At 59.1% G+C, this 25013-nt stretch overlaps 1 protein-coding gene across 1 annotated transcript in view; it reads left to right on the forward strand.

Annotated features, from left to right (window-relative positions):
- The window catches only part of TG (thyroglobulin), a 200486-nt gene that overhangs the window by 50658 nt on the left and 124815 nt on the right, over positions 1–25013 (forward strand). The window contains exons 26-36 of the mRNA XM_028533893.2: positions 975–1166; positions 6434–6598; positions 12815–12817; positions 13114–13179; positions 14997–15077; positions 16781–16918; positions 17613–17789; positions 19011–19122; positions 21087–21166; positions 21813–21956; positions 24618–24680. Of these exons, the coding sequence (XP_028389694.1) occupies positions 975–1166; positions 6434–6598; positions 12815–12817; positions 13114–13179; positions 14997–15077; positions 16781–16918; positions 17613–17789; positions 19011–19122; positions 21087–21166; positions 21813–21956; positions 24618–24680 (1221 nt within the window). The remainder of the gene's footprint in view (positions 1–974; positions 1167–6433; positions 6599–12814; positions 12818–13113; positions 13180–14996; positions 15078–16780; positions 16919–17612; positions 17790–19010; positions 19123–21086; positions 21167–21812; positions 21957–24617; positions 24681–25013) is intronic.

The raw sequence follows: 25013 nt of genomic DNA on the forward strand, positions 1-25013 counted from the left end.
GCTCCGGCACCCTCTCTGCCGCCCACCCGCTGTGTGGACCGAGGCAACACCGTTAGCCGGGGGGGGAGACTCCCTTCCCTCAGACGCACAAGGGACGTAACAGTAGAACAGACATTTTGGCTAGAGTGTGATGTATCATCTCACATTTGCAAAGTGATGCCCTAAAAATGACAGGGCTAACTGGAGACGTAGCGTTGGGGCAGAGACAGGCAGAACCTAAGCTGTGACATGTGTAACTGGAGGGCTGAAAAAACAGTAACAGTTCCATTTAAAGTGAAAAATCTGCAGTTTAAAAAGAGACACACTGACCGCATCTCAGGAAACATAAAGGCAGGTGGCTAGCTTGGCGGGGGCAGGCGCAGGGAAGGGTAGGGGCACCTGAGCTGTGGAGCCGAGGGCCAGAGGCACACAGAAAAGGGGAAACCATGGCTGTCACACTGGGGACAGAGCCAGCGGCCAGTCTGGGGTGAGAGGGCGAATGTAGGCTGAGGCGCACCGTGTCCCGGCCCATTTCTCTGTGTTTGCTGCTCTGTGTTCCCCCGTGGGTTGGGGGCATGAGGCCGTGACGTGCTGGGAACACTGCAGATCAGCCCACGTGACTTCAGCATCCAGGGGCCCGGCTTCCTGCCCAGCGGGCGTCTGAGAAGCTGCATTTCTGAAACGCATGGGGTCGCAGAGCAGGTTGAACATACACCTCAGGGCGGAGAAGGCAATGCGGCCCTGCGGGTGAGGCGCGTGGCATGGCGTCTGTGGGCACAGTTGGAGCTCAGTCCGGCTGGTCATCCTGCAGATGGGAACAAATGCCAGCTCCCCACCCATCCCCTTCAGACCCCCGAGGGGTCGTGGGCGTTTGTCCTGGCCGCTGGCTCCACGCCCCCCCCCCCCCCGCACAGACATGTCCCCCAGTTTCATGGCACAGAGAACCCTGCATTGTTTAAGATCTTAAAAAAATTTTTTTCCTGCCTCTTCCCCAGGCCAAGAATTCACCACAAGGAGTCAGAAAATCTTCGAACCGACTGGTTTCCAGAACGCGCTCTCCGGAATGTATAGCCCCACCGTGTTCTTGGCCTCGGGGGCCAGTCTGACGGAGGTCCATCTCTTCTGCCGTCTCGCCTGTGACCGTGACGCGTGCTGCGACGGCTTCGTCCTCACGCAAGTCCGCGGAGGTAACGCAGATGACGAAGGATGGGGAACGGGGGGTCACAGAAGCCAGGACGTACAACAGGGAGACTTCATGGGCATGAGGTGACCCCACCCGTGTAGGGGCGGGGTGTTCACCTACGCAGCGTCAGGGACATGCGGTGCCTCTCTCACTGTGGCACCTGCCTTGCCGGCTACTTTATGTTGTAATACTGGGTTGTTTTTCCTTATTGCTGTCTTCAGAGGAGGTAGTACGAGTTCCATTTTACAAACGGAGCAGCTGAGGCTCAGAGAATTTACACCACCTGCTCCTAGACACGGGCTTGCCAAGCGGCAGAGCCGAGATCTGAGCCCAGGTGTGTCTTCGACAGCCCCTCACCACCAGCTCCGGAGCCCGGACTGGCCGCACGGGTCAAGAAGTGTTAGTCATTCCCGGCACCCAGGGTCGCTCATCCAGTGACTGTCTGCCGAGTGCCTGCGGAATGCCGGGCGCTGTGATCCCTGCGACTGGAACTTTCTGCCACCCCTCAACAGTGGGGATGTACTTCTGTTTGTAGGAATAAGTCCATGTTCCTGGCTGTGCGCACTAGCGGTAGAGAAGGCACTTTGGAGTCGGCCAAACCCGGCTGTCGGTTGCCACCCTGTCACTTTCTGGCTGTGCTCTGTTGGACAAGCTGCTTAAACTAAGTTACGGTTCGCTTGCCCGTGAAATACAGATGATAATACAGATAATGATCGTTCCTGCTGGACTATTGTTACAAAGACAATGGGCCCCACGTGGGTTTGGCCCCTTGCATGCTATGGATTTAGTAACAGAGGGACGCAAGTACACCACCTTTGGGGCTGTTGCATTCAGCTTACGGAGAATTCTGAAGATTAGAACCAGTTTGAAGTAGCCTTATGTGTCTTTCCATGACCTCACTTCCGGTGACCCCCATATGTGTGCTCGGGGTTGGAAATAGACAAAAGGAGGAGCTTGGATCCTGGTTGGGGAGGCGGGGGTGCCGTGAAGGGACCGTGACCTCCCCTCCTCCGTTTGTGCCACCATCAGGGAGCGTGTGCCGGGCACTGCTGGGCACCAGGCTGGATCGATGAGGCCGCAGGAGTGTCGAGACCATGAGAGCCTTGGGGTGCAGAGGAGGGAGACTCCAATGGGACTTGGTAGTCAGGGAAAGCTTCCTGGAAGAGGAGGCATGTGGGATATTTTTTGTGGGTTGGGTAGTGCTTAGATGGGGGGAGAAGAGAGACAGTCTGGTCCAGGTAGGCCTTCGTGTGAGCTGAGATAGAGGCAGGGAGACTCTGTGTTCGGGAGAATGTTAACCGTGACATTGGGCTTCTCAGTAAGCAAACATTCCCAGAGCACCTACCTTCTGTAGCACCTGTGATGAATCCGGCACCTGTCCAGCGTCTGCAGAGCATCCCCCCTGAGAGAGCAAACCCCGCTTTGTGGGTGCCAGAGAGCCCGTCTCCTCCTCCGTCAGTCAGTCCTGCTCCCCACCCTGCCTGTCCTCAGCCACACACCCCCAGCCCCCATGCCGCAGGACCAAGGTTCTTAGACTCTCGGCCTCCTTAAAAGCCGAAAGGAGCACAGCATCACAGAGCTCTTGACCTTGGGTCTTCCCTCCAACTCTGAGGTTCTGTTTCTCTCCTTTTCCACCACAGCTCCTCCCCGGTTACAGCTCTGTCTCCCCGTTCTCCTCGGCCTGGCTGTCTCTAGCCGCTGACACTGCCGACCGCTTCCCAGCTCTTCAAACTCACCCCTCCTACTTTCCCGACACCCTTCTCTTACTCAGTGCCCTCCGTTCATGCAGCGTCCTGAGCACGTTCCTTTGAGCGTAACCGTCAGCCGGCTCTGCCCTCACCCCTCCTGGGTCCCTGCAGAGGTCCAGGGGCCCACACTCGTCTGCTGTCTGCGCAGCCACCGTGGGTGTCCTGCCAGCATCTAGAAGTCAACACGTCTCTGCAGGGACGGATAGCTTCCACCCTAAACGCCCGGCTTCTGTTACAAACCCCGTCTCGGGGGAGAGCACGCCGGCCGAGAATCTGGGAATCCTGCGGAATCCCCGTCCACGCTTCCCTCCCCCGCGCTGACTCATCGCTCCCGTTTCTTGCTGCTGCTTTCTTACTGCTTTGGGGACGGAGATTAAGTGCATCCCTGCTCCTGCTGTCTGGAATCTGGGCTGTGTTGTTATTATTATTATTATTATTATTATTATTATTTTTGCCAATTGTGTGACTGTCTTAATGGCTCCCGAGCCCGCTGCTCGATGCCCCGCCCTTGATACCAGCCTGTACGACGGCTCCTCCCGAAACAGCGTTCCGTCTCTTCTCTCCGTGCCCACGCTCACCTATGCATGTCCCCGGTGGGGCATACCTCCTGGCGGGATGAAATAGCCGTCTGTCCCCGCCCCGAGGGGATGGCCTCGAAATGCCGAGTTCAGCCCACAGCAGTCAGTGGGGGCCGAAGTGAGGGTGTCGTGCTGGCGTGGTAGGGCGGGAAGCTGGCCTGGGGCGAGGGGCGTCCTCACGCTCCGTGTAGGTTTAGTGCCCTGGGACTGTACGAGTGCATCGTGCTGGGATTCAGATAAGCACAGGACAGATAGGTGATGGATGCGTGCACACACACGCATGCACACTCACACGTGTATATAGCATGCATGCATGTGTGCACACACGTCTTTATGCACACATGTATTGAAGATACCGCACTTCAATTCCAGGGAGCCTTCCGCCTCCTTCGAGCTAAATGTCTCTTCTGCAGACACCAGTCCCCCCCCCCCCGCCCCCCCCCCGAGGCCGGATGACTCACCAGACCGTAGGATTTCTCAAGGTGGAAAGGCTGACCTCATTTTCCTTAGGATCATATGTGGAAGAGTTATTTTGTTCCATGGAGCAGTGCGCCCACAAAACCCTTCTTTCCACGCCGCTTCTGGCGGGCGGCCTGATCGCTTTTCCTGGCGAGCGTCAGCGGTGATCTGTGGGTTCAGGGGAGCGGAGCGGCCGGCTCGCTGTGCTGCGAGCTGCGAGCTGTGAGCTAAGCTCCCTTCGAGACAGACACAGAGCATCAGACAGATGTTTTCCCCAGTCTCGTCCAGTGGGCGGGTTTGTCGTTCTAACCATAAAGCTTCGGCTGGCTCCGCTGATGACCAGGGCCAGACTCCCGTTCCCTCCTTTCCCTGCTGTCTGGGAAGCCGTTTAACTTTCGGGTGGGCTCCCCCTCTCCCCCCTCCCCTCTGCTCCCTCCAGCCTCTTCCCGCGTCCAACCCCGTCCTACCTCCAACCCCTCAGTGGCTTAATTTCTACTGGTAGTTATTCCAGAACGTTCACGATGCTTCCAGACCTATGTTTCAGTCAAGACTACCTGGAAGTGGGGTTCAGAGGGACTCCCGTGGCCCCAGGGTCATGGGCTATGGGCATGTGAGGGCAGCTGGCAGTGCGACCAGCAGAGGAGCCCCTGCTGTCCAGCCGGCCCCGCCTCTCAGACATGTGGGGTTCTCACCGACCCTCTCGCACCTGGAGAGCATGGCCGCGTGGGCTTCTCTCCCGAGGTCTGGGCGCGGAGGGACGATACACCTGCCACCTGTTTGACTGCATGCGTTTTTTGGCTGGGGACCGGGGCTGGCCTGGCGCTCAGACGTCCTCTGGGCCCTCGGCAGAAGGCTCCGACTGCCCGCTGCCTGCACCTGGCGGACGCACCGCTGCTGGCCGGCCGTTCCCGTCCTCGTCACCAGCCAGATCGGCCTCCCTGTCCTGCCTCCGTTTCCCCATCTGAGAAGTGGTCCCTCCAGCTCAGGGGGTCTGGCATCTGTCTGTGTGGTGCCACAGTGCGGTGCCACTGGAGCCATCTGTATCTGTGGTGCCCTTTACAACACCAGTTCCCCAGGGCTCCTCCCCCGCACCTCCACCACGACATACCAGGAACTCCGGGCCTGGGGCCAGAGAGCGAGCATTTCTGAAACTCTCCCAGCATTCTTCATGTATCAGTCTAAGTGCCCTGGCTGGAGAACCACCACATTAGGGGGGCTCTGAGGCAGATTTCTTATGTAGAGAAGCTGCTGCCGCTGCTGCTGGTGAGTTTTAGAAGACCGCAGGGGCGCAGTCTTTCCACAGGCAGCAGGAGGGAGGCGGGCAGACCCCCGCCCAGTCCACCAGCCAGGTGTGCTGAGTCTTCGGCTCTGGGCGCATTTTGGCGCGAGCCGGGTTTGAAGCTGCGTCTGGATTTGGACATAGACCAGGAGAGGAAGGGGCTAGGGCTTGTGGGGCAGTAGGTGTTTTTTTCTAGGAGAATCTGAACCACTGAATCATCTAAGAAGATGATGTATCTGAATAGATATAGAAATTATTTAATTTCTAGGTCTATGTAAATTTGGGCAATGAACTTACATGAGACAGTTTTTTCATCAGGAAAATGGAAATAATAACGTCAGTGAGAATTAAGGGGATTAGTACATTTAAAGCACATACATAGCAACTGGCACGTGGCAGAGATGCAGCTAAAGTCGCTATGAAGTTCAGCCAGACCGGGGGATGGTCCTCGTGGTACCAGACAAAGTCATCCTCTTAGGGCGGGTTTTGAAAATGCAAAATGAGAAGACACATTCAAGAGAAAACGGTCCAGTGCTTCCCCTTGTTGTGGGTTTCTCTGTATACGTCCCAGGCACGTGGGCGCATGGGCTCTGCTTGGATGCCTCCAGGGACAAGGAGCTCGCTCCCCACCAGGGGAGCTTGTGCTAATGGCACACAGCTCTGCGTTTGGGATAGTTCCTGACTGTGAATCTTAATACTCCTTTCTGAGTCCCTTTGAGGATGATTTCCTCTGTGTGTGTGTGCATGTGCGTGTGCGTGTGTGTGTGTGAGAGAGAGAGAGAGGCGGGGAGAGGGAGAGAGAGAGAGGGAGAGAAGCTGCCATTCAGCTCTCCTTGAAGGCTCGGGAAGATCGCTGCTGGGTGGGGGTGGGAAACGGGGACAGCAGGCTCCGGCAGAAACACGCCCGGTGGCACACGAGACACCGTCGTCACTGTGGCCCCGGAAGAAGGGCTCTAATGAGGGAGAGAAGGGTCAGCAGGCGTGGCGGCTGCCCTCCCTTTGGGGATTTGCCAGGAAGACAGCAGCACGACTAACTCTTGGGGAAGAACAACCCAGTTTAAAACCAGGCTCCCGAGCCCCAGGGTCCAGGTCCACTCCCAAGAAGGTGTCTCCTGTCCCCAGCCTACGGGGGCACTGAGGTCAGTCTCTGCGGGGACTCTGCCTGTTCCCATCACATCAACCGCCCCTCCCTTTCGTGACCCTGCAGGTCCCATCATCTGTGGGCTGCTGAGCTCCCCCGACGTCCTGCTTTGCAACATCAAAGACTGGAGGGACCCCTCCGAGGCCAGGGTGAATGCCACATGTCCTGGTGTGACATACGACCAGGGGAGCCGCCAGGTGACGCTGCGTCTGGGAGGCCAGGAGTTCACGAGTAAGTCCCTGCCTCCTGCCCGTGGCCCTTCAGAATGGTTTTGCTCTCCGGCAAGGTGGTCTGCCGCTCTCCTGGGAGCGCCCCCCATGCCCTGAGCAGTTTGTACTTCCGCAGAGAAGCCGTGCCGTGGAGGACGCTGCGGGAGCATGCCCACGGCGTCTCAGCAGCGTCGCACAGGGGCTCTCCAGGCCGCCCGTTGGCCGGAGGGAGGTGCTTCAGCCGGGCGGCGCTGCTGACCTCAGCCTGGCTCACCCGTGCACCTGGGGGACGATGGCTGGTCCGGACGGGGCTGGGGCGGCCTGGCCCTGGTCTAGTCCCGGCCCTTCGTCCTTCTTCAGCCTGAGCACATTCTCCGGTGGGGGGCGGGGTCAGCAGAGGGCCAGGAAAGACACGCCAGGCCCCTGGAGGTTGGGCTTGGATCGGACTGCAGTGGCTACGACAGAGCAGGTGGCCCGGCTGAAAGTCCAGGCGTGGGGGAACACACTTGCCCTTTAGTGGCCGGAACTGCACAGTCTGTGACACATGTGTGATGGCAAAAATGCCACCTGTTCCCAAGCCAATGTCCAGGGCACCTTATGCCGCTGTGGTGACAGTTCACTGTTCATTCTAATCATGGGGGGTGCAGGGACCGTGGGCCCCACCCCGCAGGCTCAGTCAACACGAGAACCACGGAGCTTGCTCCTGCCCCCACTTCCTTCCGGAGGCCCCTCTGGCCTTTCCCCCAGTCTTAGCATTTGAGCCAGAAGTCACCTCTGAGATTGCTTGCCCATCCCCTCGTTTTACGGGGCTGGAGGCGTTAGCACGGAGGCCCTGGGGGCAGCCAGACCTCCGGGCTTGGCTCCCGAACCCTGTGCGGCCCTCTCTCAGCGGATGCCCGTGTGGGAAATGTGGGCTCTGCTCTGTCCTGAGCTGCAGTTGGCCACAGAGAGCTACTCCGTGTGGCCAGGACTGGCAGGTGCAGCGTCTCCAGGGGCGCATCAGAAATGCAGACTCCCAGGCCCCACCCCAGGCCCCTAGGAGCCAGTTCTAACAAACTGTCTGGGTAAGGCTATGCCTCATAAGTGTGAGAAGCACTGACCAGGGGCCTGGAAACTTCCTTCCAACCCAAGAGTCTAGGTTTATGGCGAGAACAGGGCCCAGCTGCCCACTCGCCTGTTCCGGTTCCAGTGTGAGGTTGGGGGCTCCCTGGCTTCGTCTCGCCTCCTCTCTGTGCTGTCTCCCCGCCGGCACCCAAACCCAGAATGAGACGCCGTGGCTCCTCCTCTGAGCGGGGGAGGGTGAGCACGCATGCAGGTGTCAGCCAGACTGGAGGAGACAGGCTGGAGGGGGGTCAAGGGGCAGGCTTGGTGGAGCCCTCGGAGGGCTGGGAGAGACCCCGACCTCCCGCCTCCCAGAGGGCTTTCCCAGACTGCAGCTCTCAGTGTCCTCCCAGTGGGGAACTCACGGTCACCGCCTCCGGGAGCCCTCCCAGACCACCTTGTGGAGCTTCCCGCCTGCTCCGCACGTCGCTGTGTCGGGGAGGGCAGTGGCCAGTGCGGTGAGGTTGGGCCTGGCCTGTCTGTGTCCCTCACCAGCCCAGCAGGGCGCCTGCCTGGGCTGTTGAGCACTAGCTTTGGACACCAGCATGAGACCTTGGCCTTGAGCAAGTTCATGGAGCTCCATCGCTCGCCGATATAAATGGGGCAGTGGCAGTCCGCATCTCACAGCGCCGTGTGACGATGCAGGGAGACGATGATGACGATGACATAGCAATAACGACAGCAGCATCTCACATCCTGCTCACCGTGAGCCAGGCACTGCCCTCAGGGCTCTCCTTTCTCAGCTCACAGATCCCCAGCACAGCGCTTGGAGGATGTGCTGTGATTGCCACTGTCCCTGTTTTACAGCTGAAGAAACGAGGCACACGGGAGGGAGGTCCCCCAAGGTCCCAGAGCTTGTCTGAGCTGGGGTCTGGCAGCAGGCGGTCTGGCGCCCAGGTGACGTTCTTAGCCGCGTCTCTGTCTGGGCACCGGCCTGTGACATATGTGAAGGACTCACAGAGTGTCCAACATCACCCTTGTAAAAGCCTGTCACTGTTTTTGTTGTATTTTGTACCTGGACCGCGTCTTGTTAGTGTTTAGATTTGCACCATCACGCACAAAACCTGGCACGGAGAACACAGAATACGGGCGAGTGCGTCCCACGGCACTTGGTTCCTTCTGGGGATGCGCAAGGTCAGGCAGCTCATTTTCGCAGCGGATCCTCAACAGGTGGTATCCGTTCCTCCGAGAGGTGGCCTGGGGCGAAGGCAGGCCCTCGATGGAAGACGTATGGCACAGTCGCAGGCAGTAAATCCGCCGTGGATCGCCTGACATGCGCACATGTTTGGTGCATGCCCAGGACGGGAAGGACGTGCCCGCGTCTGGCCTCCCCGGGAGGTGCCAACCCCCGGAGTGCTTCTGGAGTTTGGGGGTTACTTCCTGTCTTGTGTGTAAGTGTGCACATGGGGGCGCGGTCAAGACTTCAACAAGGGCATCCTGCTGTGGGGGTACCGGGCAGCCTGAGGACGTGCATGATGACCCAGGTGGGAGGTGGGAGGAAGGGACGAACGGGGCAGGAGAGCCGGGCCAAGTGTGGCTGCAGGGACGAGCCGGGAGCGGCGTGAGCAGCCGCAGGGAGGGCAGTGCAGGGCCGGCTCACCCCTCCCGGTCTGTCTGAGCTGTGTGCCTGGGTTGGCCCGAGAGGCATCCGTGCAGCTTCCAGGGGGCGCCTCTGGGTGTGTTCAACGATTTGGTGTTGGCTGGATCAACCATCCTGCTTCTGAGGAAAAAGGCTTAGAAGGCTCTGGGACTAAGAGCTTTCATTTCTCATTTCACGTGTCTCGTTTCTGACGACGTTCTGAAGTGTAAATGAATGAAAAACCGGCAGGTTCAATGTCCCCTGACGCCCACAGGGACTTAACGTTCGAGGGGAAAACCAGGCCTAGGCGGAGCCACTCCAGGTTTATCCCGAGTCGCAAAGGCTTCTGGTTACTGGGCAATGGTGAGGCCCAGCCTGGTGGCCGGTGTCCCCGTCACAGGAGTCTGTGTTGCATCGCTGACCGTCATTATCTCAGGGTGCTGGGAGCTTGGTGGGGGAACTTACAACGCATCCACGATGCCCCTTGTCGCCAGATGACCCTGGACTCGATGTCTGCTGAGTCCCCACAAGCTGGGTGACCCTATCAGCTCTGGACAATAGCTTTCATTGGTGGTGGGTTTCCGTGTGCTTGGCAGTAAGCAGAGCTCAGGACAAGCTTCCAGAAGCACAGCTTGTTTAGGAAAGGCAAGAAATACGAGTGGAGACGTGGGGGAAGTGATGCAGAGGGGAAGGTAGCCTGTACAAGGTGGCCTTGAACCCTGGGTAGCCCAGTGTGGAGTCCCGCCCACCCCCAGTCTGTGCATGCCAACAGCCCACTCGATACAGCTCTCGACCTGTGCCGAAGTGTCCTGAAGTAAGTCAGGGCCACACAGCACCCGTCCACCCTCGAGAACCCGGCTCCACGCTGAGCTCCCAGCGCCCTGAATGTGGACTCGTGCCTGCAGCCTTGATCACAGAGGGCGGGGATGAATCAGTCCGGAGGCCTGTTTGTGTATCGGGATGATCTAACCCAGCGGTCGTGGAAGGAATGCGGCAGACACCTGGACGGCTCCGGCGGTCTACCTTAGAATACCGTTTCGCAGGGATGAGGAGGGGTGATGTTCACCTGGGTTGCGTGTGCCTCCCCACGACCAGCCACACTGGAGCAGTGGGGTTTGGGGGTGGAGCAAAGAAGGGTCTGAAGTCTGCACCAGGAAACCTGATTTGGTGGCCCTCGGCTGTCCTTGGGCGGATGAGGGGCTCCGCTTCACTTGGTGGGCTCTGTGTGAAGTCTGTGGCTTTGTTTTCCTCACTCATTCCTCCTTGCCTTCACGTGCGTGGTGAAGGCCAGCGCTCCGCAGGGCTTATGCCGGCTGTGGGTGACGTGGAAGGGAGTGGGACCCAGTCCCCAAGCTCGGGAAGCTCTGGCACATTCAGGGAGCTGGACGGGCACCATCAAGTGGGAGCTTGAAGACAGGGGTTCGGTTGGTGCTGTGCACGGAGCCCAGCCAGGGGCTTCCGGAGCCTTCCCGAGGGCGGTGCGCTCCAGCAACATGCAGAGGCCAGCTGGGTGAAAGGGGACAAGGGCTCTAGGCAATCGTGTTGGTAATTAGAACCCTCGGGGGCGGGGTTAGAACTTCCTGGTGGGGACTCACAAAGATGCGTCTCAGGACTCAGCAGTCTCTGTGGACGCTGGGCAGGCGATCTCCGTCTGTGCCGAGGCACAAGCGTTCCCGCACAGAGTTGAACTGAACTCCGGGGACTAAACTGCGTCGAAGTGAGCTGAAACCAAGGACGAGGTGGAGGCTCACCAGGCTGGAGCACTCGGGGCTCCACTGTCATGAGATGGATCAGAAGTGTGTGACCAGGGCTGGTTCCCAACACACTGCAGTGCGTTCTGGGCCAGAGTACGTCCCGACCCTGCGTGCTTCTGCGTGGGGCACCTGCTTTTCTCTGGGCAGTGGAGGGCACGAGTGATTTCTCTTTCCACTCCACATAAAGCAGGTCACTCTTACCAGACGAAGTCAGGAACCTCAGGACCACGTAAAAGGCTCAGAGACTCACCCGCGTCAGAAGTGGGGGCTGCTGAGTGGCAAGGCCCCTCCTCTTGCAACTCCCTGAAGGGTCACTGCGTGTGGGCAGGGCCAGGAATGGGCATCTGAATGAATATTTATTGGAAGTCAGAAATCTAATGCTCAGCTCAGTTACCCCGAGATCAACTATGTCTCAAAGTGGTTACTGGGTTCAGTCTCAGATTGGAGAGCAATAAAGTGCCCTAGAGATAAGATGTCACTTCTCCAACCTTTACAGGCTAAGAATCATAACGCATGGCCTGGAGTTTTATTTTTTATATGCTTCCCCCCAAAACTGTATCTATAATGTTTTGTAAGAGTCGTTCCAAATAGATTGGGGTATAAAGACATACATTTTTAAAATTCTTTGATTTCCCTTATGATGAGGTTCAAGGTCTCCTAGCCTGACCTTCATGATAAACAGATGTTATCACAAGTTCACAGTGGACACGGGACACCACCTGAGCAGACGGCCTGCTCTGTGTTGGTGTCACAGGAGTGTGTGGTGTGGCCTCCTCTGTGGGGTGCAAAGGGAGTCCTGTCACTCCAGAGGCCCAAGTGCATGTCCCCCGGACACTGTAGGTTTTCACTCCCCATGTTTTTGCAGCTGACTCCCACAGCCCGGAGAAGGCCGGGAGAGGATTCTGAGTGGGCCGGTTCAGGAGACAGCCTCAGTGTCGGGCAGCCCGAGGAGTTCCGGCGTCACCGTTCACTTCCATTTCAGAAGCAGAGCAGCTCACTCCCAGAGCCCGGCCCTCCTGGTGGCGGGGACTCATCACTTTAATACCTGAGCCTCCCACGTAGTCCAGTGTCCCACTGAACCCCCCAGTCTCCCTTGCACACCTCCCTAAACACAAGGACCTTTCCGGGTGTTTGCCATCGGAGACGGACAGAAGTCTTAAATAGCAGGTCATCCTCTCCTGAGCGTGGTGATTAGAGTGTGGGATGCAGAGCCAGAGAGATGGGGTTTGAGTTCCGGCGTTTTGGTCTCCACCTGGACATTCAACACCCACCTGTGAGGTTGAAATCAGACCCTACATGGAAGGTGCTTATTATGGTGTTGGGTCACTGGCCAAGGTCCCTGGTCATCACTGGCTACCGTAATCCGCGGCTCTTACTAATACTTAAAGGTCAGATGGGATCATTTTTATTGTCTCAAGCTGTGAGCCAGCTGTCTCCCGCCATGTGGGGGTGGTTGGCCTCCAGAGTCCGCGCCTCTGAGCTCTGTCCTGCGCCTTTGGGACCACAGAGGGAGTGGGCGGCATCTTGAGGCCGCACAGAGACAAGGGGGGCACCCGGGCATCAAGAAACGGTGCGGTGGGTCCAGTCTCACCACCACAGGGTGGTGTCCAGGGGAGTGTCGTTCGGGGGAAAAGAAAATGTCATGATATCAGGAATAAATTAAATAGTGGCGGCTACCGGTAATAGAGTGCATGTCAAATATTGCAGAGAACAGCCTCCGGACGTTGGTCCCTTCCTCATAATTACTGTCCCTGTTGGCCAAGGAGGCAGGAGTCTCAGGGGACTTAAGTGACAGAATATTAAGAGAGTTCTCAGATTTCCTAGGCGTTCTGTTCCTTTTAAGCCAGTGTCTGGTTCCTTAAGTGATTCTCTCTGTCACAGGTCCGTGACCCCTCACCACGACAGTCTCTCTGGTGCCCTGAGCTGGACACCAGGGCTCTGGCAGCTCTGGTTTTGTGCCAGGCTGCTGGACGGGAGCTCCGGGAGGCTGCTAGGGTGCACCCAGGAGAGGGCAGTGTGGGGGAGCTGAGGCGGTGTGGCCACGGGGGTCCCCATGAGAGCAAGCCCACTCAAGGTCATAGCCACGAACATCCTCCTTGGCAGGTCTTTCGACCCTGGAAGGGCCTCCAGACTCCTGGACCAGTTTCCAGCAGGTGTACCTCTGGAAAGGTGAGCTCTGTGGTGGGGGGGTAGGGGGGTGGGGGACGGGGTGATGGCACGGGCCTGTCTGGCCCCAACCCTCGCTCACTGGGCACTCTGGCCCCTGGAGAGAAAACGGTAGACTCTCTTTCCAAGCTCACGCTCTGTGTGCAATAGAAGGGCCCCGACTCTCATCAGATGAGATACCAGAGTCTGAAAGAAAAATGGAAAGTGTGGGAACCAAGGAAGGATGGAAGAAAAGGGAGCCCGGGGTCCTGTGTGGTCCAGTTCTCTGACCGCAGGCTGATCCTGTTCCCGGGAGGGGGCTCCGAGGCCGAGGCCAAGGCCAGCTGCAGGGGGCGTTTCTCCCAGGGGGCCTGCCACTGGCGCCTCTCTCCCCGAGGTCAGGGTGAAGGGACAGGCCCCCAGGTGGGTGGTACATGGGCTCCTGCTACTTCAGATGCATTGACCACATGCCTGCTCAGAGTCAGGGACGGGGGCAGGCATTTGGGGTGAGTCTGAGGACTGTGGGGTGACAGGGTTGGGTAAGGCGCAGCCTGGACCTGTACGGCTTCCGGTCTCGGGAGGGAGCAGGAGAGGAGGGGACCCTTCCACGTCACGGCCCCAGGTGCTGGGTGAGAGGCGCGAGGAACACGTCCCTGGCTCCCGAGTCACTTCCTCCCTTTTCCCGTGGTCCCTCCTCACCAGTCTGCAGTCCCCTGAGAGAGAGAACCGGTGGCCTCTCTCTGTGCTCGTGGTCTCAGGAGCACAGGAAATGGACGCGGCGGGCCTGGGTATGACCTCTGGTCTCGTTGCTTAGCGCCCATCTGCCCTCGAGCACATCAGTTAGCCCCTCCAAGCTTCGACTCCCCATGGGCAATACCGCAGTAAGAACAGGACTCACCTCACAGAGCGGCGTGAGCATTGGCAAGGCATGCAGGCAGAGTGCTTAGACCTGTGCCCAGCACGCAATACATGCTGACCGCAGTAGGTGGTGGGGGGTGGGCATGGTGGGGGGCAGAAGGAAGAAGAGGAAGAAGAAGAAGAAGAAGAAGAAGAAAGGGGAGGGGAAGAAAAAGAAAGCAGAACGTGCCCATCATGGTTTTTATTTTAAAATGATAAGATGAGATCATATGCTGCTTATCTCCTTTAGTCCTACCGATAACGTCAGCACACAGAGGGGGTGACATTTTTGTTCACTGTTCAGCCGAGGAAAATGAGACCCGGAGTGTTGAGTGAAATGCCCACGGGAGGTCCGGGGGTGGGACCCAGACACTGTTTCCAAGTCCAGTGCTTCCCGGTTATCAGAAAGTTCTGGTAAACGATGCAGTAGCCGGTGAAAAGTTAAGAGATTGCTCCTCCCCAGGATACTTCCCGCCCTAAACAGAAGCACCCCTTCCGACCTGTCTAGGGCCCCCCTCTCCCCATCGGCTCACCCTGCTTCCGGTTCCCAACCTGGATGTTTTGTCTGCTTATCCCCGGCACGTCTGGGATGAGTTCCTTGGCCTCTCTGAGTCTCGGTTTTCCCACAGTAATTTGGAAGCCTTGCCCCTTACCTTCATGGGGTGCTGTAAAGACCGATGTTTATGGAACCGTGGTTCCTTAACTTTAAAGGGGGTTGAGGATGTTACTACGTTCAATACCAAGGACCATAGTAGTTCTGATACAGGGAGGTTGGCTGACGGTCCACAAGAGGCCAGAGAGTGCAGACGGTGTCCCCAGATCTGTCCCAGATCTTGTCCTGGGCACCTGGCGCAGACCAGGGGGGCTTCTCCCACGGCCAGTGCCATTCGCTGACCCCCTTTTCCTCCCCAACAGTGAAACAACAGTTCTCCTTCTCCTCCTAGATTCTGACGTGGGGTCCCGGCCCGAGTCTATGGGATGTAAAAGGGACATGGAGCCAAGGTCAACATCGCCAGTGGAAACAGGTACCAACCCCAGACCCTTTGTGTGAACTTGGGTGCATAGCTGTGGAGACCGGGCGGTGATGTGAAGGGTCGAATCGATGAACAGACCCATTACATAGCCCCATTCTGCGGCTTGTGGCCCGGTGACATGGGCCGTTATGTAACCCTGAGTATGGCTGAGTGAGTGAGGGCATGCGGGGTCGGTAAGGACATCACCCTGCTTGCCTGCAAGGCGGGGGTGCCAAGCCTGAGAGAATTAGGAGAGAGCGGACTCTTCCTGCAACCGCGTGTGGCCCAGGGACACCGGCAGCTCAGTGTTGGCGCCGTCCCCTCCAGACCCTTCCAGAGCACATCGCTGTGCCCCGGGGGGCTTCCACAGACCAGGAGGGGTCCCACGTGCCGGCCACCGTGCACACGGTGGCGAGGGCTGAGACGGGACAGGCGAAGGGGGGGTGCAGGGGAGGAGAGATGCTAAGTGACCCGCGGGAGTCAGGAAAGGCTTCTCCGAGGGGCTGGGAAGGATCTGCCGGACGTTTCTGGGGGGCACCTGGGAGGAGGGGCCCAGGTCAGGGGACAGCTACGCACAGGCTCTGAGGGCAGAGTGTGGTTGGAGGAACTTCGGGGGACCATGGGCCTGCTGCCTCGATTTTCCTTTCTCACTCCACAGGCCGCTCTACAGGAGTGTGAGATGCAGTGACCGCAGGGCTGGGGCGGCCTAGAGGGGAGCGTGGCCACTTGGTCCCTGGGGTGTTGGCCAGCACTAGACTTCTGGCCTTGGCAGATGCTCATAAATATTTTAACCCCCGCCCCCTGCTTTGGGGACTGCAGGGATGTTTACCTGGGCCCCTGCTTGTCTCCACGACCTGCTTCGTGCCCCCACGTAAGTCCCTCTGGGGTGCACAAGTATCCCTCAGCCCCCAGGCACGGAGAACCTATTTGTAGAGCCACAGACCGTCAGAGCAGGACGGGGCTGCCTGGTCCCTGAAGCCCAGGAGGGCCAGGTGGGCGAGGAGGAAGGCGTACCTGCAGGCAGACTCAGGCAATGGCCGCAGTCATGAGGTGACGAGCTGGGGTCACCAGGGTTTGCAGCTTCGGGAGGGTGAGTCCAGGCTCCCGGGGATGAGGCTCAAAATGGGGGAGAGCCTGTACTTGGCCTTCAGGAAGCAGGGTGCCCAGGGGAGGAGCCTTGCATGTGGACCACAGTGTCTGAAGTTGCGAGAAAAGCCTGGGGGAATGGCTGGGCTGGGACTTCCAGGTTTGGGGCTGGGCTCCGCTGACCACTGACCTCGCAGGTGAAGGCTGCCCTTTGGGAGGGGGATGGGACTCCCAGGAGGCTTCAGAAGACAGAGTGGCATCAGAGCTCCAAAGCCACAGAGTCGGATTGGACCCCGCAGCTTCCTAACGACAGGGCACACCGCTGCGGTCGCGGGCACAGACACGCCGCGCCGGGCTGCAGGGCGGCGGCCAGAAACAGCGTGGGAAAAAGTCCTGCTCGGGCGACAAGTTGGACCAGACGGCTCCCACGGACCATTTCTTCCAAACCAAGATCTGAGGGTTCTGTGACTGCTTGACTGCTAGGACTTCCTGGGGCCTTCTGAACTTTCCCTGCCCGTCCAGGCTCCCAGCTCTGTTCACTGGGAGAGAGAGAGAGAGAGAGAGCGCCAGACCGATTGATTGTGGAGGTGAGGACCAGAGCGGCGGCCGACTCCTCCTTTCTGTTTCAGACGCGGCAGCGGAGCTCTTCGAGCCTGTGGAGCTCAGCCAGGTCGCCGTCGGTGGGGACAGTCCGCTGCCCAGCCAGCAGCTCTACCTTTCCAAACGCCGGTTTTCACCGCAGCAGGCAAACCTGTGGTGCCTGTCTCGTGAGTGTCCTGACACCTCATCCGAGTCTGGTCGGGTGCCACGGGCCTCGTTTAGGATCAAAGTCAAGGGCGTAACTCCCAGGTCACCTCAGCATTAGGACCACGGGTGACATGAAGAAAGGACATAACCCGTGCCTTCAAGGGGCTTATAGTGTAGTGAATTTCTACTCTGCACCCAGCGCCGATGATGCATCCACCCACCCATCCATCCATTCATCCACCCTTTACCCACCAGACGGAACCTACGTTCTGGGCCTGGCGGTTGACCCGGGGGAACTACCCCCGTCAGAGAGCTCATGCCTGCCCGTGGCAAAGCCTAGCACGGGAGTGGGAACTGGGAGGGCACCCACCCAGCTCACCGTGGTTTTGCAGTCCTGTGGCCTCTGGTCTGAAGGTCCGGACTGTCCCCGAGGCGGTCCCGGGGAGAGCCCGTGGAGTTGCGCCCTCTCTCCCCCTGCACCGCCCACCCCTCTCCCTGTGAGACTCGGGCCTTTCCTCAGAGCCGTGGACTCCCGGCTCTCGGAACCCCAGGGGTTCTCTCGGGCCTCCAGCCTGGACGGCTTCGGCTGCCCCGGCCTCCGCCCTGCCCAGGAAGAACGCCTAGGAGGTCTGGCTTCTCAGGAGGCCCCTCGGAGGTAGCCATTGTGTCCTGCAGGCCCTCCAGGCCCTAAACCCCGTGCCCTCTCGCCTGTAGGCTGCGTCCGGGAGCCCTCTTTCTGCCAGCTGGCGGAGATGAGGGACAGCGCCTCCTCGTACTTCACCTGCACCCTCTACCCAGAGGCCCGGGTGTGTGACGATGTCCTGGACTCCAGTCCCACGGGCTGCCGGCTCCTCCTGCCGCACCGGCCGAGTGCCCTGTTCCGGAAGAAAGGTGAGCGCTTGGAGGCAGCGGCCTGACCGCTGGGCACAAGTGTGCGGATTGTCCCTGTTCTACAAAAGATAAAGTCGTCCACACTCGTTGTAGAGGTGGGGAGCCACTTGGAAACGCATCAGGTTGACTGTCGAGAGTAGTTCTGCCCTGGGATTGTTCTGAGAATAAGTCCTCAGAGAAGGCTGCCGCCAGTGCCCAGGTCAGCTGGCATCCCACCGGATTCGGCAGACCCCACCGACCGGGGCCCTGCAAAACAGAGTGGATGTTTCTCTCCGAGGGCATTAGGGACTCTACTTGTTTGCTGGGGTGGGGGGATTTTTTCACTTTATGCAGTCTTCGTTTCTTCCATTTTCTGTTCTGTCGTCTTTGCTGGAGGCCTTTCTCAGACATCTGGGGACCCTTGGTTTTCCACCGGGACACGAGACGAGCACCCACACATACACACACAGCTGACCCGGAAGCTGGGAGTGTGCAGCGGGAGCATGCTGACTTCGGGGTTCCCTGCAGGCTAATCCGGGTGGGCTACCCTCTGGGGGATCCCTCCGGTTGGCCTGGGGGCATACAGCTAGGGGCTGTTGGTTTGGCTCCTGAGTAAGGCTGGGAGAAAGAGTCTCAGTATTTATCACGTACTCTGACCCGAAAGAGTCCTCTAGTTTCCATGTGGCGCTCCCACCACTAACTGTGCCTGCTGCACCCACGACACCCTCTCTCTCTCGTCCTCTGCAGAAAACAAGGCTTCGCTCTGCTTCTGTGTTGGGGGAGGGCTGTTGCCCCCTGCAGATGGCAGAGGAGGGCGTCTGGAGACCTGATTGCCCCCTGAAGGGACGCTGTGCCCACCCCTTCCATCTCACCTCTGTCCTCTCGCTGCCCTACTTAACCCTTTTGGGATTCCAGAAGGTGCAGGGAGTTGCTTCTGGGTTTTTCCTGCAGAAAACACCTAAAAGTTTTTAGGTCTGTTGACTCAATTTTGTACTCTTCTCTGTGACTTTTAGGCTTGGAAAATCGTGTCGCTGTACCCCCTGTCCTTGTCTCTTCGTCTCTGTGTGTGGCATGCCTTCACCGGCGTCCCTCCACTGTTGTTTCAGGGAGACCGGGGTGGGAGTTTCACGGGCGTCTTTCACTGGAAGCTCTCTGTCTGGTTCGTGCACCTTCGTCCTCATACTTTCGTGCAGACAACCAACTTCTCCCTAAGTGATACACATTCCTTCCTCCCCCGAGCAGTTGTGCTGCAAGACAGAGTGAAGAACTTCTACACCCGCCTGCCCTTCCGCAAGCTGACGGGGATTTCCATCCGAAACAAGGTGCCCATGTCTGACAAGCCCATTTCCAACGGGTAAGCGGCCTCGCCCCGCCCCCACCCCAGCCCAGCCCTGCCCCCACCCCACCCCACCCCGCCCCGCCCCGCAGCTGACGCTCATTAGGAAGCCTCTTCGCTGCATGAAGGAGGCGGCACTGTATCCGTTAAAGGCACAGACATCATTAGAAACTGTGAAACTCAAAGCTAAGGTTGAAAAAGGTAGTAAGAAGAAAGTAACCATGTGTAAGAACGTGGCTAAAGTAGGTCACTGGTATTAAACATGAAATTTAGCCCTGGATCACCAGTCAGTGGATGCAAAAGGAAATGCAAAAAGGCACAAGCCAGGCCTTACCAACGAGTAACAATGACCTGACGTTGTAATGAACTTGGTGGGCAAAGTCCCAGTGTGCGGTGTGCGGAAGCTGGAGAGCAAATCAGACTTTTCACAGGGCCGTAGGCTTCTGTGGACTTACAGTTTATTTTACGCAGTGCTTCAGAAATGTGTTTTATCGTATTTTTAGTTAGTTAGCTGTGATGTAGCTGTTTTTGCTGGAGGTGTCACTTCTCTCAGCTCCGTCTGCGGATCCTGCGTCGGAACCTGCGGGGAGGCCTGTGACGGCCACACCTGAGTCCGCCCGGACCTGCGGAGTCAGCATGTCCCAGGGTGGGGGTCAGCCCCTGAATTCTAAATAAGCTTCCTCCTGGCGGTGCCTTTGTGTTCTGGGATGCGGGTCGCTGACCTATGAGTTTGCTGCTCTGGACCGTATTGTTCATTTGTAAAAACCATGTCATATGGCTTTTAAGATCTCTTGGGAATGGAGATAAAAAGATGGTGTGAGGTAGTCTCTCTGGAGGTTGGGCCGCGCTCCGCCTGTGCTGGTGCAGGCGGGGGAGGGGAGCAGGAGAAGGAGGGTTGGAACCAGGGGTCAGCCTGGCCCTGGTGTGGGGGCCGGGCCTGGGGTCTCAGAGCAGGGTAGTTGGATGGGGAAGCACAGTATCCGGGCTGGGGCTCAGCAGTGGGCTTCCAACAAAGGCAAACTGGTGACAGGGCAGGTGGGCAGGGCACTGGGAGAGGGGGCCGGCAGGACGCAGCTGCAGCCAGAGGCCGAGGGGTTGCCTGGGAGGTGGAGGCTCCGCCTGCCAGGATGACTCGGGTTCAGGGGTGTCTAGAGAGGTGGGGAGATCACCAAGAATGAGCAGGGTCCCCACAGGGAAGAGCTCAGGTGGAGCAAGCTCTCGGGAGTCGGGAACGAGTGATCTGAACCAGGGCATCAGGGCAGGGCGGGGGGACTCAGGACCAAGCCCCGGGTAGTAGTTTGGGGCCACTGGGTTCCTCCTGGCAGGACTGGTCCTGGCAGCCGAGGGCGGGGTCGGGGAGCCACCCTGAGTAGGTCCTGAGGGGGCGCCTGGACGCAGCGGCCCAGCGAACAGAGGTGTGGTCGTGGGGTGCGGTCAGCGTGCGCAAGGTGGAGTGCGCAAGGGCATGGGGCGGGGACAGAGCACAGCTCTTTGCCACCTAACCAGGCACCTGACCTGCTTGGGTCACTGCAACCGTAAGCCCATGGGACGCCCCCAACCCCGGTACACACACATTTCTTGAGACACCTTCCCTTCCATTTTCCCCTTTCCTGGAACCCGGAGCTGGAACTGTCTCCCTGTCTGAAAGGACTGTGGGAGCACATTGAGGATGCCGGTTGGCTGGGCTCGGGGCCTGGCCTGGAACAGGCATGGAACTTGGTTCAGGGAACGAATGAAGGGTGGCGAGACAGTATCCCCGAGAAGAGAGTAGCGTGTTTTCAGAAAAACCCTCAAAGCTAGGAATCCACTCACGCATCCTGGCCAGAGTGCCCCTAGTTTAGGTGGGCATAGAGAGAGCAGGCCCCAGAAGTAGCAAGGACTGCAATCAGCCCTGCCCCGCCCCCGCCCCACCCCTGCACCGTCCCCAGGTCCTGGGCTGCCGGTGAAATCCCTCAGGCCCCCCCTCTCTCGTCTCACGCCAGGTTCTTCGAGTGCGAACGACGGTGCGACCTGGACCCCTGCTGCACTGGCTTTGGCTTCCTGAATGTCTCCCAGTTAAAAGGTGAAAGTGGTAGCAAACCCCCCTACCTGCGTAGGGCACCTGTGATCTGATCTAATCCTCAGCACCCGCGTGTGGTGGGTGGGGAGGAGCGACCCCCGTTCTCGGGTGGGAAGCGGGGGCTTGGAGAGGGAGCTGGTTTGTAAATGTGACGGCTGGAGCACGGCTCCTGGTCCAGTACCCGGTCAGCTCCGCACACCCTGCCTCCCCCGCACCGATCGGGACCGCCTGCGTTCCACACCTCACCTAGCGGCCTTCTCGTCCATTCGTGGGAGCTGTACTTAAAACGTGCTAACGGTGCGATCCTGGGAACAGCCCCCTGAATCTCTGAGCCGCGGTCTCCTCCACTGTAAGTGGGGATGAGAGAGTGACCCGCTCGCAGGGCGCGTGAGGACCAGGGTCCGAGGAGACAGCCCTCACCCAGCCCTGGGCTCGAGATGGTGCCCTCTGAGTCCTAGTTACCCTCATCCCTGTGCTGTTAGGGCAGTGAGCGTCAAGGCGCCAGGTGGTTCATCCCTGGCTCAGGTCATGCCTCGAATACAGTCGTGCACCCCAAATACCCACTAGAGAACAGTGTGCAGACTCCCCCTCTCTCAGTTAGAATCTCCGTCCTGATCGCTTTCCTGGCCCCGGTTGTTGCTTGCTGCAGGTGGGGAGGTGACGTGCCTAACTCTGAGCAGCTTGGGGCTTCAGAGCTGCAGCGAGGAGAGCGGAGGCGCCTGGCGCATCTGGGACTGCGGCCCCCCCGACACGGAGGTGCGCACCTACCCCTTCGGGTGGTACCAGAAGCCTGGTGAGTACGTAGCGCGTCCGGGGCAGCTCCGTGGGCGTCTTGAGTTGACCGGGGTCCAGATGTGCATTCGGGTGTTGTCCTGGGGCCTGGAAGATTATTCGGGATTCCCTGGGTGCGGAAGAACAGAAGCAGGAAAGGAGTTTGTGGGAAGTCTAGCACAGACTCAGAGGAAAGAGGGCCAGCGAGGCCTCAGCGCACAGGTGGGCTGAGCGGGAAGGAGCAGGCAATGTCCTTGTGCGTCACCGTCACCGCCGTCCTCCTCCAGAGGGTCTGGGTGGTTGCATTCAAGCTTTAAGTTCAAGGGGGAGGGCTGGGCCCAGCGTGGCTGAGAGTCTGCCCATGAGGGTGGGGCAGCTGGAGTGACAGCCCAGCAAGACAGCAGGCGCTGGTGGGGAGGAGTCCCTCGCAGTGTCCTTCGGGTGCTGTCACTGGGCAGGGGGAGCCGGCAGGTGGTCACTCTGCCGGGTTCCCTCGGTGTCCTCGTCTCGTCCGTTGGAATGTAACGTGTCTCTCCTCCCACGCCGCCTGCCATCCCCTCGTCCCACCGAGTGCCAGAACATACCATTTCCCGTCCTTATGTTGCTCAGGGATGAACCGGGTCGGAAGAAGCTTGGGACAGAGTCCGTTTGTTCAGCCATATCACAGCCCGCAGGGAGCTCCCCACGACCAGTGTGTCAGTGGCCTCCGTGCCAGAGCTGTGTTCACAGGACAGAGGCGGAGGCCGAGGCGGCCTCCGGGAGGGGAGAGGCACACGCCGGCCACAGGGCACCCCCAGAGGGCACCCGCAGAGCCTGCGGGAATGTGCCCTCTGACTTTGCTGTCCACAGCGAACGCCAAGTCCCACGGGTCTTGGTGCAGAACTGAGGGCCCAGACGAGCCATCGTGAATGCAAACGAGGCCGTTTGCTGCCCATTGTTCCCGGCAGCAGGGCCCAGACAGGAAGTGTTTGTACATCCAGGGTGGGAGGGCGGGGGACTAGGGCAGCTCTGCGGTCAAGCACCGCCCCAGAGACCTGGCTTTCCTGGAGGGGGCGGGGCCCTGCAGCCAGGTGCCCCGTGCTCTTTGAAGAGACTCGGGCTGCCCGTTCTCCCTGCAGCTGGGTGAGGCCTGCACGCGGGGTGGGTCATTGGTTGGTTTAGAGAGTCCGACGGGGTTTCTAAAAATACAATGGAGACCTCACAGTTTTTCTCTTCTGCCGCCAAGCACATGCGCTTGGACCCCGGAGCAATTCTAGATGTGGCATTCCAGGAGCTTAACCTGGAAAGGAAGCGGCAGGCTTTTCTAATTAGGTCTGTCTGCACCCTTCGCAGAAGCTGCCACACGTAGGTGGGATTTCCGTACAATCCATTCTTCACCATCATTCACTCGCTGGCAAAGCATTTGCTGAGCGCAGAGCTGGCTCCAGGCCCCAGGCCGGCACTTTGCAGAAAACATCTTATTTTGTCCCCACACAACCCTGCGAGGTAGCACCCGCTGCCACACCCCACTCAGCGGTGCGCTGGCAGGTATTTTACAACCAGCGAAGGTGGAGGGAAGCCTGGTTTCCAGCGGCTGCCGCTTGCCGAGGTGTAAATCGCGACCAACTTGATGTCCCAGAAGGCGGAGTTGGGAAGGAGCAGAAAGCCTAGTGATCCCTTGCTAATGTGAATTAGCCAAGTGAATTGCTCAAGGTTACACAGTGAGATGACACCGTCGGAGGGTCCCCAAGCAATCTCGGCCCTCCCAGGGACACGGGGTGGGGGGTGTTGACGGCTTCAGTGCTGCAAGGGCCCAGGGAAGCTGAGAACCCTCCCAGCGCAGCCACTCCCGTGCAGTGAGAAGGTCCCACCCACAGGATGAGTGGCACCCTGTCATGTAACTCTGATGGCGGTGGGCGAGAAAGAGCAAGTGGCCAACAGCAGCAGAACTGGGCCACCCATTGTCTGCATTGTCTGCTGAGGTGAGCTGCCTGGCGTGTCCCAACTCGCCGTTCTCGGGGCGTCCGAGTGCGATCTCTCCAGCGTTTCATCCATATTGCCTAAACGTGCCTTCGCAAACCGAGCTCGCTTTGGATTGCAAGATAAATTCCCAAAGGCACAGTTACCAAGGTGTGGACATTTATTTCAACGCCCTCGACAGAGGGCCAGGCCGTCCTCCGAAGACTGCACCGGTGCTCAGGATCTCTGCTCCGAGGGCTGCTGTCTTCTAGGAAGGACGGACATTCGAACAAACCAGTGGCGAGCCAGGGCCCAGCCGCTGGGCTGCGGGCAGTGGAGCTCGGTGGACGGTTGCCAGGAGGCTGAGACTTGTCCGAAGAGCTCACAGAGCACCGACAGCGGGAGCCGTGGTCAGTGGCCCTCACAGTGCGGCCCGGGGCCAGCAGAGTCAGCGTGTCCCGGGAATTTGCTAGAAATGCCAGGTCTCAGGCCCCAGCCTGCTGGCACGTGGTGTGCAGGGGAGGCGCCGCTTTGTTGGTTAAAGCCTCTGAGGTGTTGCGACTGCCACTTGGGCATCCTTGTGCCCGCCTCAGGGGATCCAGGGCTGGTGCTGGGAGTCGGATGGGATCTCGGCCCGCCGAGCCCCATTTTGCTGTCACGGAATCGTGCCTCTATTGATGCCTGCAGAGCTCGGGGACACTGAGGGTGAGGATGACCTAACGGGCCGCCTTTCTGTCCTTTGCAGTCGCTGGAAAGGATGCTCCCAGTTTCTGCCCTTCTGCGGCTCTGCCCTCCCCCACAGAGAAAGGTGAGTCCCCGTCTCGTTGACGTCTTTGACAACAGCACCCCCTCCTCTTTCTCCTCTTACTCCTTCCCTTGTCCAGTTGTTCACAGCTCGCTGGACCCTCTCACGCATTCATTCCGGCCCCTGTCTGTCACGCACACACGCATACACTGGGTGTGTCTGTCTGGCCCACGTCACAGGCGAGCAACCTGACTCGCTGCAGTGCCACGACTCGGCGGAGCAGCACAGCCGCCTGCAGGCAGAGTGGGCCCTGAGCCCCGTCCCCCAGTTTGCATTCCGAGGAGTGTTTCATTCTGTCGTGGCTCGACCTACACGGTCGGTCCCAGGGCAGCGTCG

Source organism: Phyllostomus discolor, chromosome 7 (genome assembly GCF_004126475.2).
Source record: "Phyllostomus discolor isolate MPI-MPIP mPhyDis1 chromosome 7, mPhyDis1.pri.v3, whole genome shotgun sequence".
In the NCBI taxonomy this organism is placed as follows: Eukaryota; Metazoa; Chordata; class Mammalia; order Chiroptera; family Phyllostomidae; genus Phyllostomus; species Phyllostomus discolor.